The sequence below is a fragment of the Narcine bancroftii genome, chromosome 7 (assembly GCF_036971445.1).
Source record: "Narcine bancroftii isolate sNarBan1 chromosome 7, sNarBan1.hap1, whole genome shotgun sequence".
In the NCBI taxonomy this organism is placed as follows: domain Eukaryota; kingdom Metazoa; phylum Chordata; class Chondrichthyes; order Torpediniformes; family Narcinidae; genus Narcine; species Narcine bancroftii.
The window spans coordinates 28,368,627-28,392,062 of NC_091475.1; the positions used below are offsets into that span (position 1 = coordinate 28,368,627).

Consider the following 23,436-nt stretch of genomic DNA (forward strand, 5'->3'; position numbering starts at 1 on the left):
GACTTTATATTAATAATTGTCATATTTTGTACTTGGATATTATTACATGTATGGAAAACTTTTAAATAACATTTAAAAAAAAACCAAAACACCTTATTTAGCGTGCACCAGTGTTTGGATAGGGATAATTGTAATAGCAGTAATAATTATCAGGAAGTGCCTTCCACTGGTCCAGTTTTTATTCATCTTACTTAACCTTAAGAAGTGACTAATTAAATGCCTTGCAGGTTATTATGTCATTGAGGGTAGCAGTGACGTGTGCCAGTGTTTGGTAGGTAATTTAATTTTGAATTGTTCCCCACTCTTTCTAATAAGCTAATTCTTGAAACAGTTAAGAGCTCTACTTCTGTCCTCACTTCTCCACTGTTTCTGCTCAAATTGCCATGTCCTGTTTCCACAAGTCTTGCTGGCACGTCACTTGCTGATTCACACAGGACTTGTGGCTCCTGAAATCTTGTTTAAATCTCTCTTCCTCAACCTTAAGGCCCCCCCCCACCATGTTCTTGCGCCACTCAACTTTTGCAACGTTAACTTTCCACCTCCTCTTTCACCTTAATTGTTTCTCAGTCATCAGAATTTATTCCCACATTTAAAATCTTCTTAAACCTATGTGTTTAGTCATCCCTCCTACCCATTAATTTTAATTGTACTCTGTTTTTCATGCCATGAGCAACCTGCTGTTATGCTTGTATGTATTTAATTAAGATAGAAATACATACATAAATGGCATTTTTTAAAATTTTTTTAATTTTTCAGTTGAAAAGCTTTCAGATATTTGTTATGCCATTTGCTGCTGCTTTCATGTTAAGCATAACATTCTTCGTTACTGGTCAGATGGTATTCATCCATCTCGTCCATGCCAAACAAAGTGTCTTCCTAAGCCAGATCAATTTGCCTTCAATTGGCCGATATCCTACTAAACATCTCTTCCATGTACCTGCCCAAATATTGTAATTGTATCCCCTGCCACTTCCTCTGGCAGGTTGTTCCATATACCCACCACCCTCTGAATGAAAACCCTGCCTCTCAAGTCTCCTTTACAGATCATCACAATATCCTGGGCCACGTGGCCTGTACTGTAATGCTCAATGTTTAACTATCTCCCTTGGTTCTCAAGTTTTCAATGACAAGTGATTTAATAAAATTGTTCACACTCTACAGACAACAGCAAGATAGACTCACCTAAATTGTCCATCTGCATGGTTAAAGTTTCACCAGATAAGGGGAAGAGATGTATCACATCCTCATTGGTCTTTCTGTGGCTGAAGGTGTGCCCATGGAAATGAATTGACAGAATGCTGTCTTGGGAACCAATGCTGAAAATATGCCAGTATATTGCGTCTCCTTCACAGAACGGTAAAGCCTCTATGCTTTCATACACAAAGCCATTTATTGCTGAAAGGATGAAAACTCAATTGTAAGTATTAAAAATGTCAATGCTAATGTTAAAATATAGCTAAATTATTGTTAATAGATGGACAATCAGTACAGTAGTTAGAGACAGAGCAGCTTAAGGATTTTCCAAAAAAAAATGATACAGTGGGTGCTAGAAACTTCAAAAGCTGTAAAAAAGTTGGAAAATACTGAGATGTCCAGGCAGCATTTACGAAGGGATGAATGGACCTAAACTTGATGAAAGGTCATTGATCTGAAATGTTACCCTGTTTTTCTTTGCACAGTTGATGCCTGACCTTTGGAGTATTTCCAGTATTTTCTGCTTAAATATCCAGGATTCATAAGACTGGGGTGGTTTCATGGAAGAGAGTGCTTTTCTGCCCTTCTCAGGTTCTTGAATTTGATCATTTATAGCATTAAAATCTCTTTTTTTCTGAATTTGATCCATAACAGTCTCAGGATTATAAGTTGGTCAGATCCTAAATCTTTAAAGGTGGTATTTTACCAATCAATGATTGGTAATACTAAGTGTTGATGCTGCATGCACAGTGTTATTTATTTATTCGCCGAATGTGGTTGCATATTTTTAACATCCAGCTACATCATTACCGACCGGGTCATTCTACCTATTAATTTCCTTTGTGTGTCCAGAGTCATAAATATGCCAGTTCAGGGAAGGTGGTTGGATTTCCGTACTGAAGAACACAGATGAACCAATGAGTTTTTAACAAGGATTCCATTAACAATCCAAGTGTTTACTTTTTCGATAATTTTGGTTCAAATTTTGACCTAGACTTTTACCTGGGTGTATTTAATATTTATGTGATCAATAAAGGACATTTTCCATTAATATCTGGTCTTTTTTTTTTATTGACAGCATGGTAGAAGCTGATTCCAGCCATTTAAACCCATGCCATCTTCTTTGTCTTCTTTGGCTTGGCTTCGCGGACGAAGATTTATGGAGGGGGTAAAAAGTCCACGTCAGCTGCAGGCTCGTTTGTGGCTGACCAGTCCGATGCGGGACAGGCAGACACGATTGCAGCGGTTGCAAGGGAAAATTGGTTGGTTGGGGTTGGGTGTTGGGTTTTTCCTCCTTTGCCTTTTGTCAGTGAGGTAGGCTCTGCGGTCTTCTTCAAAGGAGGCTGCTGCCCGCCAAACTGTGAGGCGCCAAGATGCACGGTTTGAGGCGTTATCAGCCCACTGGCGGTGGTCAATGTGGCAGGCACCAAGAGATTTCTTTAGGCAGTCCTTGTACCTTTTCTTTGGTGCACCTCTGTCACGGTGGCCAGTGGAGAGCTCGCCATATAATATGATCTTGGGAAGGCGATGGTCCTCCATTCTGGAGACGTGACCCATCCAGCGCAGCTGGATCTTCAGCAGCGTGGACTCGATGCTGTCGACCTCTGCCATCTCGAGTACCTCGACGTTAGGGGTGTGAGCGCTCCAATGGATGTTGAGGATGGAGCGGAGACAACGCTGGTGGAAGCGTTCTAGGAGCCGTAGGTGGTGCCGGTAGAGGACCCATGATTCGGAGCCGAACAGGAGTGTGGGTATGACAACGGCTCTGTATACGCTTATCTTTGTGAGGTTTTTCAGTTGGTTGTTTTTCCAGACTCTTTTGTGTAGTCTTCCAAAGGCGCTATTTGCCTTGGCGAGTCTGTTGTCTATCTCATTGTCGATCCTTGCATCTGATGAAATGGTGCAGCCGAGATAGGTAAACTGGTTGACCGTTTTGAGTTTTGTGTGCCCGATGGAGATGTGGGGGGGCTGGTAGTCATGGTGGGGAGCTGGCTGATGGAGGACCTCAGTTTTCTTCAGGCTGACTTCCAGGCCAAACATTTTGGCAGTTTCCGCAAAGCAGGACGTCAAGCGCTGAAGAGCTGGCTCTGAATGGGCAACTAAAGCGGCATCATCTGCAAAGAGTAGTTCACGGACAAGTTTCTCTTGTGTCTTGGTGTGAGCTTGCAGGCGCCTCAGATTGAAGAGACTGCCATCCGTGCGGTACCGGATGTAAACAGCGTCTTCATTGTTGGGGTCTTTCATGGCTTGGTTCAGCATCATGCTGAAGAAGATTGAAAAGAGGGTTGGTGCGAGAACACAGCCTTGCTTCACGCCATTGTTAATGGAGAAGGGTTCAGAGAGCTCATTGCTGTATCTGACCCGACCTTGTTGGTTTTCGTGCAGTTGGATAATCATGTTGAGGAACTTTGGGGGACATCCGATGCGCTCTAGTATTTGCCAAAGCCCTTTCCTGCTCACGGTGTCGAAGGCTTTGGTGAGGTCAACAAAGGTGATGTAGAGTCCTTTGTTTTGTTCTCTGCACTTTTCTTGGAGCTGTCTGAGGGCAAAGACCATGTCAGTGGTTCCTCTGTTTGCGCGAAAGCCGCACTGTGATTCTGGGAGAATATTCTCAGCGACACTAGGTATTATTCTATTTAGTAGAATCCTAGCGAAGATTTTGCCTGCAATGGAGAGCAACGTGATTCCCCTGTAGTTTGAGCAGTCTGATTTCTCGCCTTTGTTTTTGTACAGGGTGATGATGGTGGCATCACGAAGATCCTGAGGCAGTTTACCTTGGTCCCAACAAAGCTTGAAAAACTCATGCAGTTTGGCATGCAGAGTTTTGCCGCCAGCCTTCCAGACTTCTGGGGGGATTCCATCCATACCTGCTGCTTTGCCACTTTTCAGTTGTTCAATTGCCTTATATGTCTCATCCAGGGTGGGAACCTCATCCAGCTCTAGCCTTAGGGGCTGTTGAGGGAGCTGGAGCAGGGCGGAATCTTGGACTGAGCGGTTGGTACTGAAAAGAGATTGGAAGTGTTCTGACCATCGGTTGAGGATGGAGATCTTGTCGCTGAGGAGGACTTTGCCGTCTGAGCTGCGCAGCGGGCTTTGGACTTGGGGTGAGGGGCCGTACACAGCCTTTAGAGCCTCGTAGAAACCCCTGAAGTCGCCAATGTCCGCGCTGAGCTGTGTTCGTTTGGCGAGGCTAGTCCACCACTCATTTTGGATCTCCCGGAGTTTGCGCTGAAGATGGCTGCATGCGCGACGGAAGGCTTGTTTCTTCTCTGGACAGGACGGCTTTGTAAGGTGAGCCTGGTGGGCAGCTCGCTTCTTTGCCAGCAGCTCCTGGATTTCATGGCTGTTTTCGTCAAACCAGTCCTTGTTTTTCCTGGAGGAGAAAGCCCAGTACCTCTTCAGTGGATTGCAGTATGCCATCTAATTACACCCAAATTAACCTACAACCTGGGAGGTTGGAAAGAAACTGGGAGCATGTGGGGAAAACCCATGCAGACCTGGGGAGAATGTACAACCTCTTTACAGACAGCACTGGATTCAAACCCAGGTCGCTGGCAGTGTAATAGCATCATGAAAACCATGCCAGCTAATTGTGATAATATAACCTCCTGGACAGTTTTATAAACAATAATTTCTTTACTTTTGAATTAGCAAGAGAGGGCATGTAATAGGAACTAAGTGTGGATTGTGACTGTTTATTACAGAGGATAATAATGATCTACCAGGAATTACTGAAGTACTACAACATCCCATAGAATGCATAACAAGGAATTTCCAATAAATGTCTGACTACACATACCAGGTTATTTGATGGCCAATATTTATTTATTTAATTAGACGTACAGCACAATAACAGGCCATTTTGGCCCACAAGTCTGTACTGACCAATTTACCCCCAATTAACCTACACCCCGGTACATTTTTGTTTTGAATGGTGGGAGGAAACCTGAGCCCCCAGAGAAAATCGATGCAGACACAGGGAGAACATACAAACTCCTTACAGACAGTATGAGATTCGAACCCCGATCTGGTCCCGATTACTGGCGCTGTAAAGGCATTATGCTAACTACTACACCAACTGTGGACATTTTAGAATTGGACAAGACCAAAAGGCAATGGCATGAGGGACTGATAGATTCATTAACACATGATGAGGGCAGTTTTACCACCAAACAGCAGCAATTACACGATTGCCTCGAATACACAAAACTCTTGAATAACATGAGTCTTGCATCAAGAGAAAAAAATTAAATGTTTTAGATGCCTCCCTTTTAACATTTATTGGCTTTGCTATGAATTACTGTATAGCATTTCAGTACGTCAATTGTTGACAAAGACACTCAGGACTTAAATTATACAGCTTGTAAAAGATATAATCATCTAAGAATTTTAAATGATCTGTTAACAAGAGCTGGAACAGTGACTCACTGTACATGATGTTTGATTCATAGAACTCAGGGTCTGTGGGGTCAACGCTGGATGGATCCAGACACAACTGGATGTTCTCATTAATATACCAGCTTTGGTTCTCATCAATTGCTGAAAATATGATGCGTTGTTCTTGATCTACTCTTATCTAAATAATGATAGAAAGCAATGTCAGATATATTTAAAGTTTCCAAAAAGACATTTATAGCTGGATTTTCCTTCAGGCGGACTCAATGTGGAAGGAGATCAGAGCAAAACTTCTGTCTGTCAAATGGACTTTTCAAGAGTTTTCCTGGTGAAGCATCATTTTATATAAACAAGGTCTCAATTGCTGCAAGGAAGGAATAGGACATCATTGTGAGGTTTCTACATTAAAAGCAGGGGGAGACAGCATCTCTTTGGAAATAGTGACTAGCTGGAGGTGATTGATGCATAGATGCATAGAAAGAGAAGTAAAAGAGAGAATGGGGCCCATCATATAGATCTTTCTCTCCATTTTTCTCCTGAGTAGCTTTGGTATCACACTTTTTGGAGTAGGAGGAATTGTGGGTGCAAACCTGTCGCCCTCTTTCCTGCAATTAACATTTCTTTTTCAATTTTGTGGATTCCCATCATCTTATGCCCAGGAGTCATCAATGGGGTGAACAATAGCAGTGAGATGGAACCTCTGGTACCCAACTTATTTGGAATTAATAATAAGGAAAATTCTTTTATCCTTTAACCAACAGCAATTCTGAGAAAGAAGTTGAACCTGATCAATCCACATCTAAACAAAGGTCCATCTTGACAAAAAAGCGCCAACATGTTTGGACCCCTTTATTACTGGCCCAGTGCTTGAGAAATTCCATTTATAATCCATTAGATTTGCCATAACTTTCTCTTCACTGGAGTGTCTGCATTATCATCAGATTTTTCCTCAATATTTATTCAGAGGAAATGTTTTGACAGCCTGTGCTAAATGATCCTGACCATTTACTTCTGAATCCCTCTGCTCCAACTTTCCTTTTATCTTTAAACAATCTCATTTTTGTAGGGTCTTATGTGTTGATTGTATTTACAATATTGTTTGCATATTTTACATAACTGGTAATGCAAGGTTTTTATTCCATCAGTACATTATACTTTCGAATATCACAATAAACTAATTCATGTAATCCTGCCAGATCATATTTCAATAAACTCTTACTTTTCATTTCACTGATGGAGGAGTACTTCACTCTGTGAAATCAGTTCTAACTTCGATAAATCCTTCAGGGAGTAGGATCAGTGTATATTGTACATCACAGTGATAGAGAAATACAAAAGCTGCAGATGATGGAATCCTGAAGCAAAAAAAGAATTGCTGGACGAACTTAGCAGGTCAGACATCAACCCTCCCAAAACATTGAGTGACCATTTCTACCAAGTGATGCCATCTGACCTGGTGAGTTCGTCCAGCAATTCTTTGTTTGACATCAAAATAATATCCTCAACATGCACAATCTCACAACAATGCTGCTATTCAGTGGTCACTGTTTATGTCCAGAGTCCAGTATGCACAGTTCTGGTATTAGTGCCAGTAGGTATATTGCCCGTTAAATACAGTGCCTCAAATTAAACACATAAAGCACCAAATTGTGAACTGCTTGGAAATAGAGCATGTTCAGATTTTATGATATTCAAGCAACATATAAAATTGCAAATCATTTATTGAAATAGAGCACTTCAAATCTTAAGATATTACATTGCTGAATGAGTTTCTAAAAATGGCTCTGGTTGGGTGACCCTCGTCTGGGTAGGGCCCTATATAGCGTCACCAGAACACAACAAATGATTCTCTCTAATTATAAAATAGCAGGTTCTACAACTTGCCAGAAGCAATAACACACCAAATAGGTTGGAATATATAAAGTAAAAAGTAACTTTTTATTGAATGGCCGATTACTGTTACTTCACCTGTAAATTCCGTGCATCCAGAGAGTGGCCCTTGCAGATTATAAGTGATCCAAAAAGTCCTGATGCAATGTCCCGTGTGATATCCACTGCACTGTGATACATTCTTGTTAGGCATCTGGGGTCCGAAGATGTTGGTCCATCTTTTTCAGAAATGATCCATAAATAGACATGGATTTCACCTGGTTCAACCTGATTCTTGGCATCTGAAGTATAACATTGCAGCACGTTTAAAAATTGTGACTGTTGCTTTAAGATTGCTATCTTATTAAGCAGAATGTTTGATCAATTGTAATACACAAACATGCTGGAGAAACTCAACTGGTCACGCAGCATTCATAGGAAGTAACGGGTAACTAATGTTTCACTTAGGGAGGATAGGCAGATGGAATGTGCTGCCAGCAATGGTGGTGGAGCAAGGTACAATAGGATCTTAACAGACTATTAGAAAGGTACATGGAACCGAGAAAAATAGAGAGTTATGCCAAAGGGAATTCTAGGAAGCTAAAATGGGTTATTAGGTAGGCACAACACTGTGCTATAGATGTCTATAATCTACGTTTCCGGCCTGAGCTTTTTGTCATGTACGTATAAGGCACCTGAATAAAAGGATGGGGGTGGGTGGGAGTGTAGAAGAGAAAAATGCTGACAAGTGTTGGAGAAAAGGTAGCCCTCTGATAGGAGAGGGAAGGGGTGAAGAGCTCGAGGAAAGGAGACAGAGGCTGAAGGAAAGTGAAAGACAGGGGAGAGAATGGAATGGAAATTGGAGGTCAATGTTAATGCTGTCGGCCAGGTGGAAGATAAGGCATTGTTCCTCCATATGGGTGTGGTTATATTCCACCTGGACAGACTGCATTAACATTGACTTCTACAATTTCCATTAACCTCTCACCCACCTGTCTTTTCTTACATCTGACAAAGGGCCCAGGGCTGAAATGTTGATTACCGTTTACTTCCTAGTGTGCCGCATGACCTGCTGACTTTGTCTAGCACGTTTTTGTACTGCAGTCAATCCCAGCATCTGTGGACTTCCTTGTTCAATGACGTGATCAACCATTCTCTTAGCTGCAATGACAGTTTGTTGAAGTCAGCGCAGTCTTAAGAAATGGTCAGAATATGTAGTCATTCAGCTCCTGATCTACATGGTTACACAGAAAATCCAGATATTACACTGGCAAAGAACCCTGGACTGCAGAAGGTAACACTGGGTGTGTGTAGCACAACTGAGAGCATTCAAGACCAGAGAGAGTACTACACTCTTTTATTCAGTAAGAATAGCACACATGGTCTTTGGACTGAACTGGGGTTTCGGCGGGGATCCAGGATTTATATTGGGATATGTGGGGGTGGAGTTGGGGGAAGAGCCATTCCTTAGAACATCACACCAGTAGTGAATTCACAGTTCACTACAGTGTGTTGGGAATATTCAGGTTGTTTTGGCAAATCCAGACATGTGCAAAGAAGTCCTTGTTTAAAGTGGGTAAAATGGAAAGGCAAAAACAAGTTGGAAACATCAAAGGTTCAGACAAAACTTGGAGATGTAGGATAGATTGGTTCCCACTTGGAATACATGGAACTCTTCATCCATGCCAACGTTATTACAGAGGTATCAGATCTCCTGTGGTTAGCCTTTGTAAGCAGTGTCACAAAGAGCCTGTAGACACTGCAAACAACTTCCTGCAAATAGTCATCAAAAAGGAATAGATGAACTAACCATTTAAAAAATAATGTAATAGAAAACCACAAGAGCAAGCCAGTGGCAGTCTAGGAATTAATTGACAATCTAATGATAAAGCTAAAAAATGAATAAATATACCCTGTTAAAGATAAAATTGTGTGTTGTTATATAGGTTTTTATTTATACAGTATATTTAACTCCATGGTCATTGTCATTTTAGCAATGTTCTTAAAAAAATTCTCTGAATTTCCCCTTGTTCTTTAGGATCTAGATTCTCAATCTTCTCCATATTTTATACTGAAAATAACAGGTTTAAAATAAAAGTGAGTTTTCAATGGTTGAAAAAATACTTTCAAGGTGCTTGAAAATCAACTCTGGTTCGCAGGCCTATTGTAGGAATTGTTTGAAAAGATCAGTTCCAATGACAGAAAAAGATGGAAGTTCTTTTACCTGAGGAATTCCCAGGGTAGTTCACCCCTTCATTCTGTTTATTAACTGAAATACCATGAGGATAGATGCTGTAAGGTCGACTAGCCATATTCTTAAAATAAATCTGAAAAAGCGGCAATGGTTAAAATAAACTGGTAAAATAGTTCAAATAAATACTTTACAAAAACCCTTTTACAATTATAACCAGGGACATGTCCTGAAACAAATTCTGCCACGAGCTGAATTTTTTATTTTACTTATTATATCTGCCCTCTCTTGAGAATGGTCAACTGATAGACCAGCTCTTTGAAAGTTGCATCTGTTGGCTCCGAACATTTGCACATTTCAACAGCCCCATCCTTTTTAAGCACATGCCCATTTTACAGTTTTTCACTACACCTTCAGGTGATGCTTTTCAGATATCATAAAGTGATAGCAAAATTGAAAGAATTCTTCTCAGATCACATTGTTCTTTCTTCTTTATCAAATACTTTAAATTTGATAAAGAGAAAAGTCAGAGAGTTGTAAAGAAAAGAAATAGGGTCTTCAGCCCAGCATTGTGGCCAACTACATGAATCTCATTTATCTTCATTAGTTCCACAACCTTCTAGGCCTTGCTTATTCAAGTGTCTGCCTAAGTCTTTCCTAAATGTAGTTGATTTGTGGCAGGGCTTGTAGGTCAATTGGGTGTAATTGGGTGGCACAGGCTCAAGGGCCGGAAGAGCCTGTTATCATGCTGTATGCCTAAATTTAAATATTTAAGGCTTCTGAATTCATGTCCACAAACATGGGGATACTTGGTATCATACTAATAAATAATATGAACTGAATAGGCTTGAAAAAGGGAAACAATCCAAAAAAATGCTTCAAAATGGAGCCCTCAACTTAACTTTGATTGGTTATTCTAATTGTTTGGAAAGTATCAGTTACTAGAAATATTCACCTTCCGACAAACCAAATGTTTATAAAAATTATGAGAGGCATGGGTAGGGTAGACATACAGAATTTATTTCTCAGGGCAAAACAGATTGAGTGTGAGAGAGTGTGAGTGTGAGACACAGAGATTAGTAGGTATGTGGATCAGACTGCTGTAGGTCATGGTGGAAGTAGCCATGCTGTATCGTTACAATTAAATCATACTATAAAGCTGATCTCTGTGAATAACCATGAAGATTCATATACCTTAATTATATCTCTGATTTCACCTCTAATCACAGGTGCTTCAATTCCATTCTGCAGAATTGATACACTTTTGTCTTCATCTGATGTTTTTCGATTTGAGAAGGTTCCATCTGTGTATTCCACATATTTTGCCTTTTTATATATTTTGCCAATACGATTTGCCCCTTTCTCCAAATACTTAGATTTGAAATCTCTAAGGGTAAGAGAATCAATAAAAACACAGTTAATACAAAGGGAGTAAAATGTGAAAGTCTGTAGACACTGTGATTGAAGTAAAACCACAACGCTGGAGAAACTCAGCAGGTCGAACAGTGAAGTTGATACAGCAAAGATAAAGGTACAAAACCGATCTTTCGAGCTTGAGCCCTTCATCAAGGTAACTTGATGTTACCTCGTGTGCTGGAGGTCGAGCATCATCCATAGGAGTAAAGAATTGTCGATGTTTGGGGTCAGGGCTGAGAGTGGAGAGGGAGGGATAGACATCATTGGCTTACCTTATCTATATCACCATAAGGTGTCTCTGCATCTCATAGCTCAAACCTCACCCAGCAATGTATCAAAGGTAGACTTGGAAATATTACACTCAACCAAACCCTACTTAAACAACACTTCTGTGTTTGCTAATCTATACAGTATTAGCTTACAGTTAGCCATTGTCTTCATTTTAAAATTTTCATCCTCCATCCTCCTTTGGATGTTCTCGACCTTTTTCTACTCTACACTCTTGAAGTCTCTGCTTCCGCCCTGTGTTTCATAGAGATTCATTGAATTGTACCCCATGGAAAATTTTTCATCAAGATGTCCTCTTGCCTGCATTTGGCCTATATCCTTCTAAACATTTCCAATCCATGTTCTCGCCTAAATGTCTTTCAAATGTTGTAATTTCACCCACCTCTACCACTTTCTCTGGCAGCTCCTTCCATATACCCACCACCCTGTGTGAAAACCTGCCCCTCAGGTCCCCCTTAAATTGTTCCCCTCTCACCTTAAATCTCTGCCCTTTTCACACGGGCAACCCACTAAATTGTTGCAGTACCGGATGAGCCGTTCACATTGGACCATGAATTTTCTGGTTCAGGAGGATATCGTGGATCTAAGAGGGGCCTAACCCCAGTGGTGATATCCCAGGTAATGTATTATGTACTTGCAGGGCAGTGAAATCATAGTGGGAATAAAGCACATACGCGCACAATGTATAAAAGACAGTGGGAAAATCTCCCGCAGTAGGCTTCAGACTGTTCAAACTTAGAACAAACCCACAGATCAGCTTGTCATTATTCCCTAAACAATAGAGTATAACAACTATTTACATAACATTAGATTGTATTAGGTATTATAAATAATCTTGAGATTATTTAAAGTACAGGTACGCGCTGACAGCTCCACCAGTCGCCCAGATGACAGCTCCAACAACCGCGCGCTGATAGCCCCCGCCAGCCACCCTGTGACACTGCCACCAGCTGCACACTGACTGCTCCACTGACCATCCTGTGAAGTACAACTGCACTGATATTAAAAATACCATACTGAAGCACGCTCTCACACATGCAGACACTAACGTCACTAATGATACCTGGAAGAGCAGGTTAGCCGTTCACACTGCAGCCAAGTGAACTCCCAGTCAACTCAGCTGGACTCTGATACAACCCCCTATCAAACATCAGAGCCTGGTTGATTTTTACCCCCTCTGCCCAGTTGAGAGCATTCACACTGCCAGGTGACCCACTAAATACCCACTAAATTGCCCGATTCAACCAATATTATTTGGCAACGTGAAAGGGGTTATAGGCTTGCCTACCCTGAGAAAATGGCTGTGACTCTCAACCTTATCCATGCCCTTCATGATATTTTCCATATGCACAAGATGAATCTTCAGCCTCCCTCATTCCAAGGAAAACGGTCACAACCCACCTAATCTTTCCTGATCACTCGAGCCCGCCAATCCAGGCAACATTCCTGTGAACCTTTCCTGCACATTTAATGACATCCTTCTGATAGGTGATGACTAGAAATGTGTACAATACTCCAAGGATGGCCTAACCACCAATTTGTAAATCTGTAATATAATCTTCAGAATCTGTCTACTACATTGGAACCAAGGCAACTTATACCCTAAAATCTTATTGCTCAATAACACTCTATTCATTGTTTATTTTCTGCTTCATTTAACTTCGCAAAATGCACCAATTTGCACTTGTCTGAGTTAAATTCCATCAGCCATAATCTTATCCTCTTTCCAGGGTGGTTAGACAATTTTCATCGTATGTTTTACCACCAATTTTGATGTCATCTGCAAATTTACTAATCATCCCATCTACATTCACTTCCAGATCATTAACATGTACGGCACGCAATGAAAGATCCAGCATCAATCTCTGCACCACACCACTGATCACAGACCCCCAATCTGGAAAACAACTGTGCACTACTGCCTCTTACCATCAAGCCTTTAATCATTGAACCAACTGTGTCTTCTGAATGGAAAGCAATAGGTATAGGAGAGAGAATTAGCATGGGGGAGGACAGGAGGTGGGGAAAGACTAAAGGAAGAATTTTAGTGAAAGGGTCAGAGGATGAGAAGGAAAAATGTGGGAAAAGGGAGTGTTATTGATGGAAGGAGCAATGGAGAAATGCATACACTGAGATGAGTATAGGTAGATGAAGAGGAAAGAGATTTGGAGGAGTTTAATATTTCAAACAGCTTTGATATGGAGTTTGTGAGGACTCCTGCAAATGCACCATTCTCCTACCACATCCCAAAGATGAGCTCATTGTTGGGTTCATTGGCTGCTATAAATTATCCCTGCTGTAGGGGAGGATCAAGATGGCTAAAAAGTCTTTCTTGTCTTGCTTTTCAGCCTCATTTCACTGGGGATAGCAGAAAAAAAATGGGGACTCACAGGAAAATAAGTGGCAGAATGGGATTGATAAGATTGCTTTAAGAGCTCAATTAAGTTTGAGAGGTGCATATGTAGAGTGGAAGCTGAGAGACTGATCAAGGGAGCATTTTCTGGTTTTACAATGCATCAAAGAACCCACACCACTGCCTCGATCTCTTCCACTGCCTCAACCTTAGCAATTTAAACCTCATCCAACTTCTCTCTCCTATTCACCCAAGTCTAGAACTGACCACAGGCATGGAAATTTTAGCAGCAAGTAGCTAAACAGAGGCAGAAATGAAAATTTTAAAGGAATTGGAAAAAGAGAGTGCTTTCATTTTTCCTTTCCATTGTGAGATTAAAGGCTAGAAAAGTCAAGAATGACTTTTTAACAGTTTTGTCCCTCCTCCTTTGCTTATCATATTTGCACACTAAAACAGACAAAAAAGATAAAATATTCAATAAATGACAATATGATCTTATTTCAGAGCCTGATATATTTCAATGCTTCAACTAATAAACTTTGAGACCAAATGGAGCTACCTGTCAATATAGTTCGGAATATGAGGAGCATAATTCCAATCCATTTCTTCGGCAGCAATGAAGTGCTCCCGAAGCTTTCCTGCTCGTCTGCCTGAATGATATCCCAGGGCAGATTCCTTAACGTCTTCCTTTTCTATGTTCAGGTATCCATATAATTCAGCTGTTATATAAAAGACCACAAGGCTGTTAATACATATGTTGTATTTTCAGGCGGCCACTTTTCATACTGTAATATGAAAGACAAGTGTCAGTGATCTTCCACTGCACAAAGTTCATCAAATGACATAAAAAAAGACGTTAGAGTGTCCTTACTCATCCTGCCTCTTTAAAGGAACAGGAGGAAGGAAGATCAATGGGTAGAAGACCCAATTCCAGATTGAGATCATTCAAATGATCAAACACTGAGGAGTCATTTTGTTCCTGTGGAATTTTATCCATGTGTTACAATCCTTGATCCCTCATAGACCCTCAGGCATCACAAAATTAATTAATTAAATAAATGGAATCAACAGATGTGCTGCTTCCATATGCATCGGTGAGGGAAACTGCATCCCATATGCATGGTGTCCAGGCTTCCCAGCAACAACCCAAACTTTGTTACACCTCAATCGCCAAGTAACAAATCTGTAAATTAACCAAGCAAATGATTACAATAACAGTGGAAAAAAAAAACTTGGCTTCTTGCTGAGAAGTTTGCCAAATGGAGCTGGGTCCAAGTCTTTAGCATCGACAACAGTGACTCCATTCTCAACATCGGGTGCAATGCTGTCCGCATCGAAGAAGTCACCTTGGGCACTCGGCCAGGAGTGGGGACATCAGGTTGCTGGGCGGAGGCGGGGACGTCAGGCTGCTAGCAGGAGCAGGGACCTCGGGCTCCCAGGAGGAGGTGAACTCAGGCTCTACAATTCTTTCAACCCCCCCCCCTCGTGTTTATCAACCCCCTTTTGACCCCCCCCTAGCATTTTTCGACCCCTTGGATAGTCCCATCAATCCCCAGAGGTCGATATGGACCACTTTGGAGACTCCTACTCTATATATTACACTTTTACACACACACACAAATAATGTTTATTTATTCATTTGTGTTTTTATAAACTATTTGTTTAGACATACAGCATGGTAACAGGCCCTTTTGGCCCACAAGTTCATGCCGCCCAATTTACACCCAATTGACCTGATACATTTTGAAGGGTGGGAGGAAACTGGAGCACCCAGAGAAAAACCAACACAGACAGGGAGAACATACAAACCCCAACAGAAAGTGCCAGATTTGAACCCTGATCACTGGCGCTGGAACAGTGTTGTGCTAACCATGTTGCTCTTGTTGATAGGGAATTAGAAGAACAGATTTAGTTACCAGTAAAGTGCATTTTATGACAATATTATGAGACTGCCAACACCGATTTTGATTGTTAAGTTTATAACTATACCAATTAAAAATAAATTAAAATTTTGATGACATAATTATGCATTTAATATGATTACTTTGTGTGCTTACAGTGCAGGGAAAGTTTCCCAAGAATCCAGGCAATCAGAAAGACCATCATATCCTTACTCACTCATCCCACAAACTACACACCAGGAACCAGTTAAACCAAAAGTTTAAAAGGACCAACAGCATTTACATTATTACAAAGAGAGAAGAATGAGATGAAAAATGTACTCTCAGCTATATGGCCCTGAAGTAACTGGCTCAGATTGCTGCAACAGTTGTTCCTAGCTTTGTAACCTCTTTTTACACAACTTAACTTTATCCTGAGAACTTTATCAACTTATAAGCCCCAAATTCAACATTTCCCAGCAACACATATTTCCCTTTTCACATTGCTGGGTTAAAATCCTAGAATTTGCTACCTTATGTTTAATGGAAGATTTCCTACTCCAAAGACAGCAGCAGTTCCTGATGGTCAGAAAGGACAAGTCACAGGGAAATAACCATAGGAATGAGACAGGGGGGGATTGAAAACATGAGCTATTAGGCATTTCCTGAACAACCAGAGGTGGGCAATTATGAGTTTCTGTGGTGTTACACCACCAGCCTATTGCAGGGGGCAACCTCTGTACCTGGAGAGTAAGGGCACAGGACAACACCTGGTCGGCTGCCAATCAGTCGGCCTGAATGGATCAAGCCCCACCCGGTCAGGTGTCAATCACCCTCCGGGATACAAGCCTGTGCCGGCCTCCTGAGGCCTCACATTGAGTTGCTGCAGCCACAGTCACCCTGGCTTGTGGAGGTTTTTGTGGATTAAAGCCTGTTGTTCAGTCTTTACCTGGTGTCTGTCTGATTCTGGCTAACAACGCACCACAGTTTCTATTTCATATTAATGGTTCCTTGATTATGTTTCACCAACAAATAAAAGTTCAAATTTATTATCATTCAATTGTACAAATACTACCCAACAAAACAGCGTTCTCCAATCCTTGATGCAAAATCATGCTAACACACAGACAGACATTACACACATGCAGACAAATGATATATGTGCATTACATATTTACATATGGACTTCACATAACCCAAGACTTCCAGAGCCCAAATGAAGTGGGTGGGACACGATATCAGAACAGATAACCACCGTATGCCTCGTCAGCTGCTCATAGTGAACTGAAGACCAGAAAGAGACCTCAAGGTTGTCCATGCAAGCGCTAGAAAGACATTGTGAAGGAAACCCTACACTACTGTGGCATCCAGCCAAGAGAATTAGAAGCTGTGGCTGCTAACAGATCCCATTGGTGAGCCCTGTGCGATGAAGCCAACACCAATTTTGAAGACAGGCGCTGCCAAAAACTGATGGAAAACCATGAACAGCGTCACAAAGCAGCAGCCAAGGTTAATACAAAAATGGACTTCTATTGTCCCCATTGTGCTAGATTTCGCACTTCTAGACTAGGACTGCAAAGTCACCTTCAGGTCCACAGATGTCTTCTTCGAACCAAAGGATGACCAATTAATACATATATAAAAATAAATAAATGCTGTAAAATCCACGGTATCCGGAATTCAACGAACCCACAACCCAAGGGAAAAAAAAATCAAGAAAATAAATGACTAAATAGAATTAAAATAAATGTTTAGGGCAGCAGTTGGTGCAGCGTTTAGGGCAGCAGTTGGCGCAGCGTTTAGGGCAGCAGTTGGCACACTGCTTTTACAGTTCTAATGACCAGGGTTCAAATTTAAATATTGTAACTTTTGGAGTTTACATAATTAAGGACTACAATACTGATTTTTTTCAAATTACTTTAAATTTTCCACTGTTGTTTGTCTTTTAAATTGTTTATTTTTAATGCACGTGCAAGAGTGTGTCTCATGCAAGCAATATATTCACATATCTAGCATCTGCAACCCCCAAAGGTGCCAGATAATGGGTATTTTACTGTATTCTTTAATAAATAGTAGAGTCTGTGGGAAGAAGCTGTTTCTCAGCCTGGCGGTTCTGACTCTGATACTCCTGTATCTCTTTCCCGAAGGAAGTAGCTGAAAGATGCTGTGTGCATAGCGGTTGGATTCCTTAATGATTTTGTGAGCCTTTTCAAACAATGATCCTGATAACACATTGATGGGGGTGGAGGGGAGGGAGGGAGACCCCAGCAATCCTCTCTACCACTCTTTTGGTTCTGTGCATTGACCTCCAATCCAGTGCTCTCCAGCAACCATACCACATTGTGATGCAGCTGGCCAAGACGATCTCGATAGAGCTCCTGTAGAAAGTTGACAGGATGGTGGCCAGTAGCCTTGCCTGCCTCAGTTTTCGGAGGTGATGCAATCTCTTTTGTGCCTTCCTGACAAGTGGTAAGATGCTGTGTGTGACCAAGATAGATCGCTTCTTAAGTGTAGTGGTGTGTGGTCGTGCCTAGTCCTCCTGAAGTCCACAATCATCTCCCTTGTCTTGTCCACATTGAGACTCAGGTGGTTATTCTCGCACCATTTCACAAGATTTTCCACCTCTTCTCTGTAGTGCAACTCATCGTTGTTGCTGATGAGGCTGACGACTGTTGTGTCATCTGCAAATTTGATGACCCTGATGGAGCTGCCTCTGGATATGCAGTCAGGTCAGTAGCATGAACAGGAACAGGCTGAATACACAGTGCCAGTTTCCTACACTTGAACATCTCCTAAAAATAATACTAATTTCTATTAAAGATATACTTCACTACACAGAGCATGTCCTAATTCTTACCTTGGCGATGGTGCTGTACTTGAGAAGAAAGCAACCATTTGCCTACTTCTATCGGAAACATCTCAGCAGTGACGCTTAAGTCTGGAACCAGACCAATGGATGAAACTTTATGGTTATTTTGCAAGAGAACTTGGCCATTAAAATGAACAGAGAACATTTCAGGACCATGGCTCATGCCAATCAGATGCCAACTAATCTTTCCACAAACTTTGGCATCAAGTTCTATAATAAAAATAAAAAGAGACATTAGTTGACTAGTAAAGATCACATCAAAATACCACAATTTTTTAAAGTTTAAAATTAGTTTTCTGGTATCACATTTTCAAAGAAGCAGTGAATATCCATAGAAATTTGATAATTTATCTTGTCTTATTTGCATCATTCAAATGAGAGTTGAAACACAATTCTTTCTCCAACCAGATTTACACTGATTGCTGCTTCAAGGAATGTTTATCTGAATCTTGATTCCTGTTGGTTATAGATCTGCTACGTCTTTGCAAAATGATTCCCAGTTGATCATAATGAATCTGGGACTTATTGATCTTGACCCAGTTCAGAATAAGTTGAAGGGAAGGTCTCCTCATGCTTGTGGCAGAGGCACTGAAGAATATCAAAAATACTGGAAAAAAAATTATTTGCCACAACAGCTGATCAATCAACTGGTCTTCTCAGCAAGGGTGTCCATGACATATGACTCTCTGCTTCCACAGGTGCTACTTTGCCCAACTAGCTGTAACTAGTAGATAAGATATTGCAAAATTCTGGCAACCCATAGCAACAAGCAAAACAATTTACTCAAATAAACCCTGATGATAGTGCCAGCTTAACCCGTGCGGTGACTTACAGAGGCCACTGACCATAAAGGAACAGCAGTTCCCAATAAGTAAAGGACATTAATCAGCTCTGCATCCAGTGAAATAAAGGATCTCATTTGGTCAGTGTGGAAGCTTGGGACTTTATTAAAGAATAAAAGAGTTCAGTGTTTTAAAATTGCTTCCCATTTTCTCCTACATCCACAAAACTGAAAGTGCACCTCAGTGAAATTTCACCATTTATTTATTTATGAATTACATACAAGGAATTGTAACAAAGTAAAATAATTGCCACAATTTCTTCCAAGCTAAATTATTATTTTTTATATACAGAGAGAGTGATGGACACCTGGAATACATTGCAGGGGATGGTGGTACAATAGCCACATTTAAAAGACTTAGATAGGCACATGTAAGAAAAAAATAGGGTTATGGGTGTGAGGTATGGAAGACTTAGATAGACTTAGATAGTTGTGAGTACATTTTCATAGCTTGGCACAACATTGTGACCCAATGGGCCTACTCTGTGCTGTGACATCCTCACATAGCTCACTAGTTCTGTGTCTTTAAGCTGAAGATGATGAACAACAATAAACAAGGGCTATTTATTCATTCATTCTAGATCCATAGTTTCTGTTTAACCTTCAGCCCTCCTCAAACTTAGACTGTGGGATTTTCTGGTTTGCACAATATCATAATTTCTGTAGACAGCTCTCTTCCCTCCATGCAGTTTCAATGCAGGATTAGAAAAGCCCGAGAGAACCTCTTAAATGTTTTTTCTATCATTTCCATCTATTGACGATAGAATAGAGATCATGAGAAAAGTAATCCAATGTGTTATGTGGCCCCATGAGAAAACACAAGGTGAAATATAACAATTCTACATCCCAGGGGCCAATTGAACAAATCTTTCGTTTCTATACTTGACATGGTAAAAACAAGTGAACCAACCTATTTTGCATAAACATGCATCTTCCTTAACATCTGAAAGATGGGACCAGGTTGTCAACTCCACTCCCAAATTAAAATTCAAACAGAACTAATCCATTTATCATAATATCAATAAAGAAATCTATAAAACTGCATCAGGGTTTGTTCTTAAGTTATCTCTTTGTACCTGGTAAAGTGCCATTAGTAAATCCATTGATAGAATACATTTTGACTGGAGTTTTCTTTTCATTCTCATAATACCAGCTCTGACTTTCATCAAATACTGAAAATAGTAGGACAAATTCTGCATCAAATTTAATTTGCTTTCCAGTGTCATCTAAACTACCTGTAAAGAAAAAGGAAGAAATAATAAATATTATGGGCATTGATTAAATGCTGGTTGCAATTTTTACTTAATCTTTTTTCTCTTCACACCCATGTATAAGTAGTTCCTTATAATAATCTGATATTAATTTTAACTCAAAGCTGAGGACAGGAAAATGGGCGAAAGCAGGGCAACCAGGAAAATACTGGTTAAAGAGATAATACTTTTAATTACTCTCATGACTTGTTCATATCAATAAATTCTGAACTTCAACTCAATTTTATTAATGAAGTGTTCACCAAACTGTACGAGGAACAGAGGCAATTTACCTGCTTTCAGGTAAAATGGGATAAAGTTTAACTTACTAGTCTGGAAATCTCTCTGTTTTGAGCCTTTCAACATTCTCTCTCCCAAACTATCACCAGTAGTTCACCAAGCAATGAAATTTCTTTCAAATACCACTTCACTTCCTAAACTCAGTTTAGAAATGGAGCTCCTTCATCAAGCTTTTGATCAGTCTCTTTGGTTTCTCTTGTTATTTCTTGTGAAAATTTCCTATAGACAGTGGCATTTTAACTACTACCTAGACCTCTAGGCTGAGCTTTATGAGGCCCCCACCATTGATCTTGGCCCCAGCCCCACCCCTCATTGAATAGAATAAAATGATGGCAATTTACATTAAATAACTATGATAAATAGACTTACCAGGGCTTTGAACAATACATAAACTCACAGGATGGAGATCCAATCAACAGCACTCATGCCCAGGAAGGAGGGCACTCTGCTGCTGCCCTTCAAAGCCCAGAAATCTGACTCCAGGCTGTCACAGAATGGCAAGGCCATGGAAGGCAGGATGATAAAGAAGATCAGGGCAGTAATGATTGTCTTGGGCTGCCCCTGCTCTCAGAGCTGCTTCCCTTGGTGGTGGGCAGACCCATGCAAAAGAGCACTAAATCAGATGACAACCGCCAGGAGAACTTTGTGGGCAAAGACCTAACCATGCCAGAGCCCACAATGAAGCTGATCAGCCTGCTGAGGCATGGCATTGTGGTGGACTAGGATGGGGAAAAAGATCTCTTGGCTCACATCTTCCACAGGGCCATGAGGATCCTTCCCAAGGAGCATAATGTGATGCTGGCCGAGCCTCCCCTCAGTTCGGTCAGTACCACGGAGAAGATACCAAGATCCTCTTCGAGAATTTCAGCACCCCCACCATACACATCACCTACCAGTCTGGCCTCTCACTCTACTACGGCTGCACCACTGGCTGTGTGGATGAGTGCGGCCATGGAGTCACCCACACAGCACCCATACATGAAGGCCATATCATACCCCATGTGACTAGTGATGGTCAGGTCTGACAACGGAGGCACCAACCTCAATGACTACCTCCTGAAGCTGCTCAACTTCAAGGAGGATCTCAGCCTGGACATGAATGAGCACCTGGCAGAATACAAGCTCCCTAATGGCTATATCATTACACTGAGCAAGGAGAGTTTCCGCTGCCCAGAGGCGCTCAGTCCGAACCCTCCCTTGGCCTACACCAGAGCGCCCGATGCTGACCGTGAACCCTCCCCTTGGCCTTACCGCACACACTCCCCAGGCGGTTGTCGTGAGCTCCGGTATAGGCTGAGGGATTCAGTGGCACCTGTTTTTGAACTGTGAGACTACGGCATCTGGTCTCTCAGCTCAGTTCAAAAATATACGGTGCGGGAGGGCTATGGGGTTGGGGATGCTGCTGAGCTGAAAAGGCCGGGGGAGCAGTTACTGCCCCTCCCTAGCTACACCCCTGGATATCAGTGATATTACGTAGATGGATAAAATAAATTGATAGATAAATAAGGAAATAGGAAATGGTCATTTATGTGGTTTCACAGATAATGATATAAAGTCATTTATTAGTGTAAGGATGCATGTTGCAGTTATGTTGGCTAAGGGGGAGAGAGAGAGAGAGATACAAGAGTTGACATGAAATCTTATTGGTAACAGGATGAAGATTTGGTTTAACAACACTGAATGTTTCTTTCCCCCTTCCACCCTCCTTTTCACTGTCTGAACTCATTTATGCTCTGGATCGCGTTTCCCACATTTTAATTCTCCCATTCCAGTTGTCTCTATCCCCTCTACTCCTTCTCTCCCTCGAACCGCCCCAACACAACTTCAGAACCACAGTCCTGACACTGGTCCTTACAGACAGCGTGGGATTCGAACCCCAGTCCCAATTGCTGGCTCTGTAGTCTTCCTGGGGTTAATGGACATTCTTTTAATAAACAAGGGGTCAAATTTACACTTCTACAAGTTAATGAGTAGACTGAAGCCTTGGGTCTCAGGCCTCCTTAACCTCTGGGCCCCCAAGCTTCAGCCTAATCAGCTTAATGGTGAATCCGCCACTTCCTATTGTTAAAGATATCATCTGATACCTCTAATTCTTCTTAAAGACATTCAAGCACAGAGCCAACATCCAGCCAGCATTTTGACTTGGATTACTCCTCCAATTAATCCTCCTCTTTTACTGTACATCATCTTGCCCTATGGTGAAAATTCATTCATCATGGCATAGAAGGAGGCTTATTCAGATCAAATTCATGCTGGTTTCTAGCATAGCGATCTTCACAATTCCTTCCACCTTTGCTCGGCATCCCAGCAGTTCATTTTCTCTCACATGGCCATCAATTTCCCTTTAGCCTTTTATCACCTAATTTCACCAAGGGGCAATTTACCAAGATAGAATAACCTACCAGCACATTTATAGGATAAGGGAGAAAACTGAAGGGATAAGCATGCGAATGCCACACAGAAGTCAGGATTGATTAATTGAGGCAAATGTTCAGTGTTTGGAGATCAGTTGACCTGCAACCACTCCTTCAATTTCCATGGAGATGAGCAGGATTAAGTGGTCCAGAATTGAACATCAAGGAGGTAATGG

At 41.3% G+C, this 23,436-nt stretch overlaps 1 protein-coding gene across 2 annotated transcripts in view; it reads right to left on the bottom strand.

The window, feature by feature from the left end:
- The window catches only part of f5 (coagulation factor V), an 80,524-nt gene that overhangs the window by 40,867 nt on the left and 16,221 nt on the right, over positions 1-23,436 (bottom strand). For both annotated transcript variants that reach the window (XM_069889281.1, XM_069889282.1), the window contains exons 5-12: positions 20,373-20,531; positions 18,444-18,665; positions 14,266-14,425; positions 10,844-11,036; positions 9,683-9,785; positions 7,558-7,760; positions 5,623-5,770; positions 1,183-1,395 (exon numbers count right to left, since the gene is read on the bottom strand). In XM_069889281.1, the coding sequence (XP_069745382.1) occupies positions 1,183-1,395; positions 5,623-5,770; positions 7,558-7,760; positions 9,683-9,785; positions 10,844-11,036; positions 14,266-14,425; positions 18,444-18,665; positions 20,373-20,531 (1,401 nt within the window). The remainder of the gene's footprint in view (positions 1-1,182; positions 1,396-5,622; positions 5,771-7,557; positions 7,761-9,682; positions 9,786-10,843; positions 11,037-14,265; positions 14,426-18,443; positions 18,666-20,372; positions 20,532-23,436) is intronic.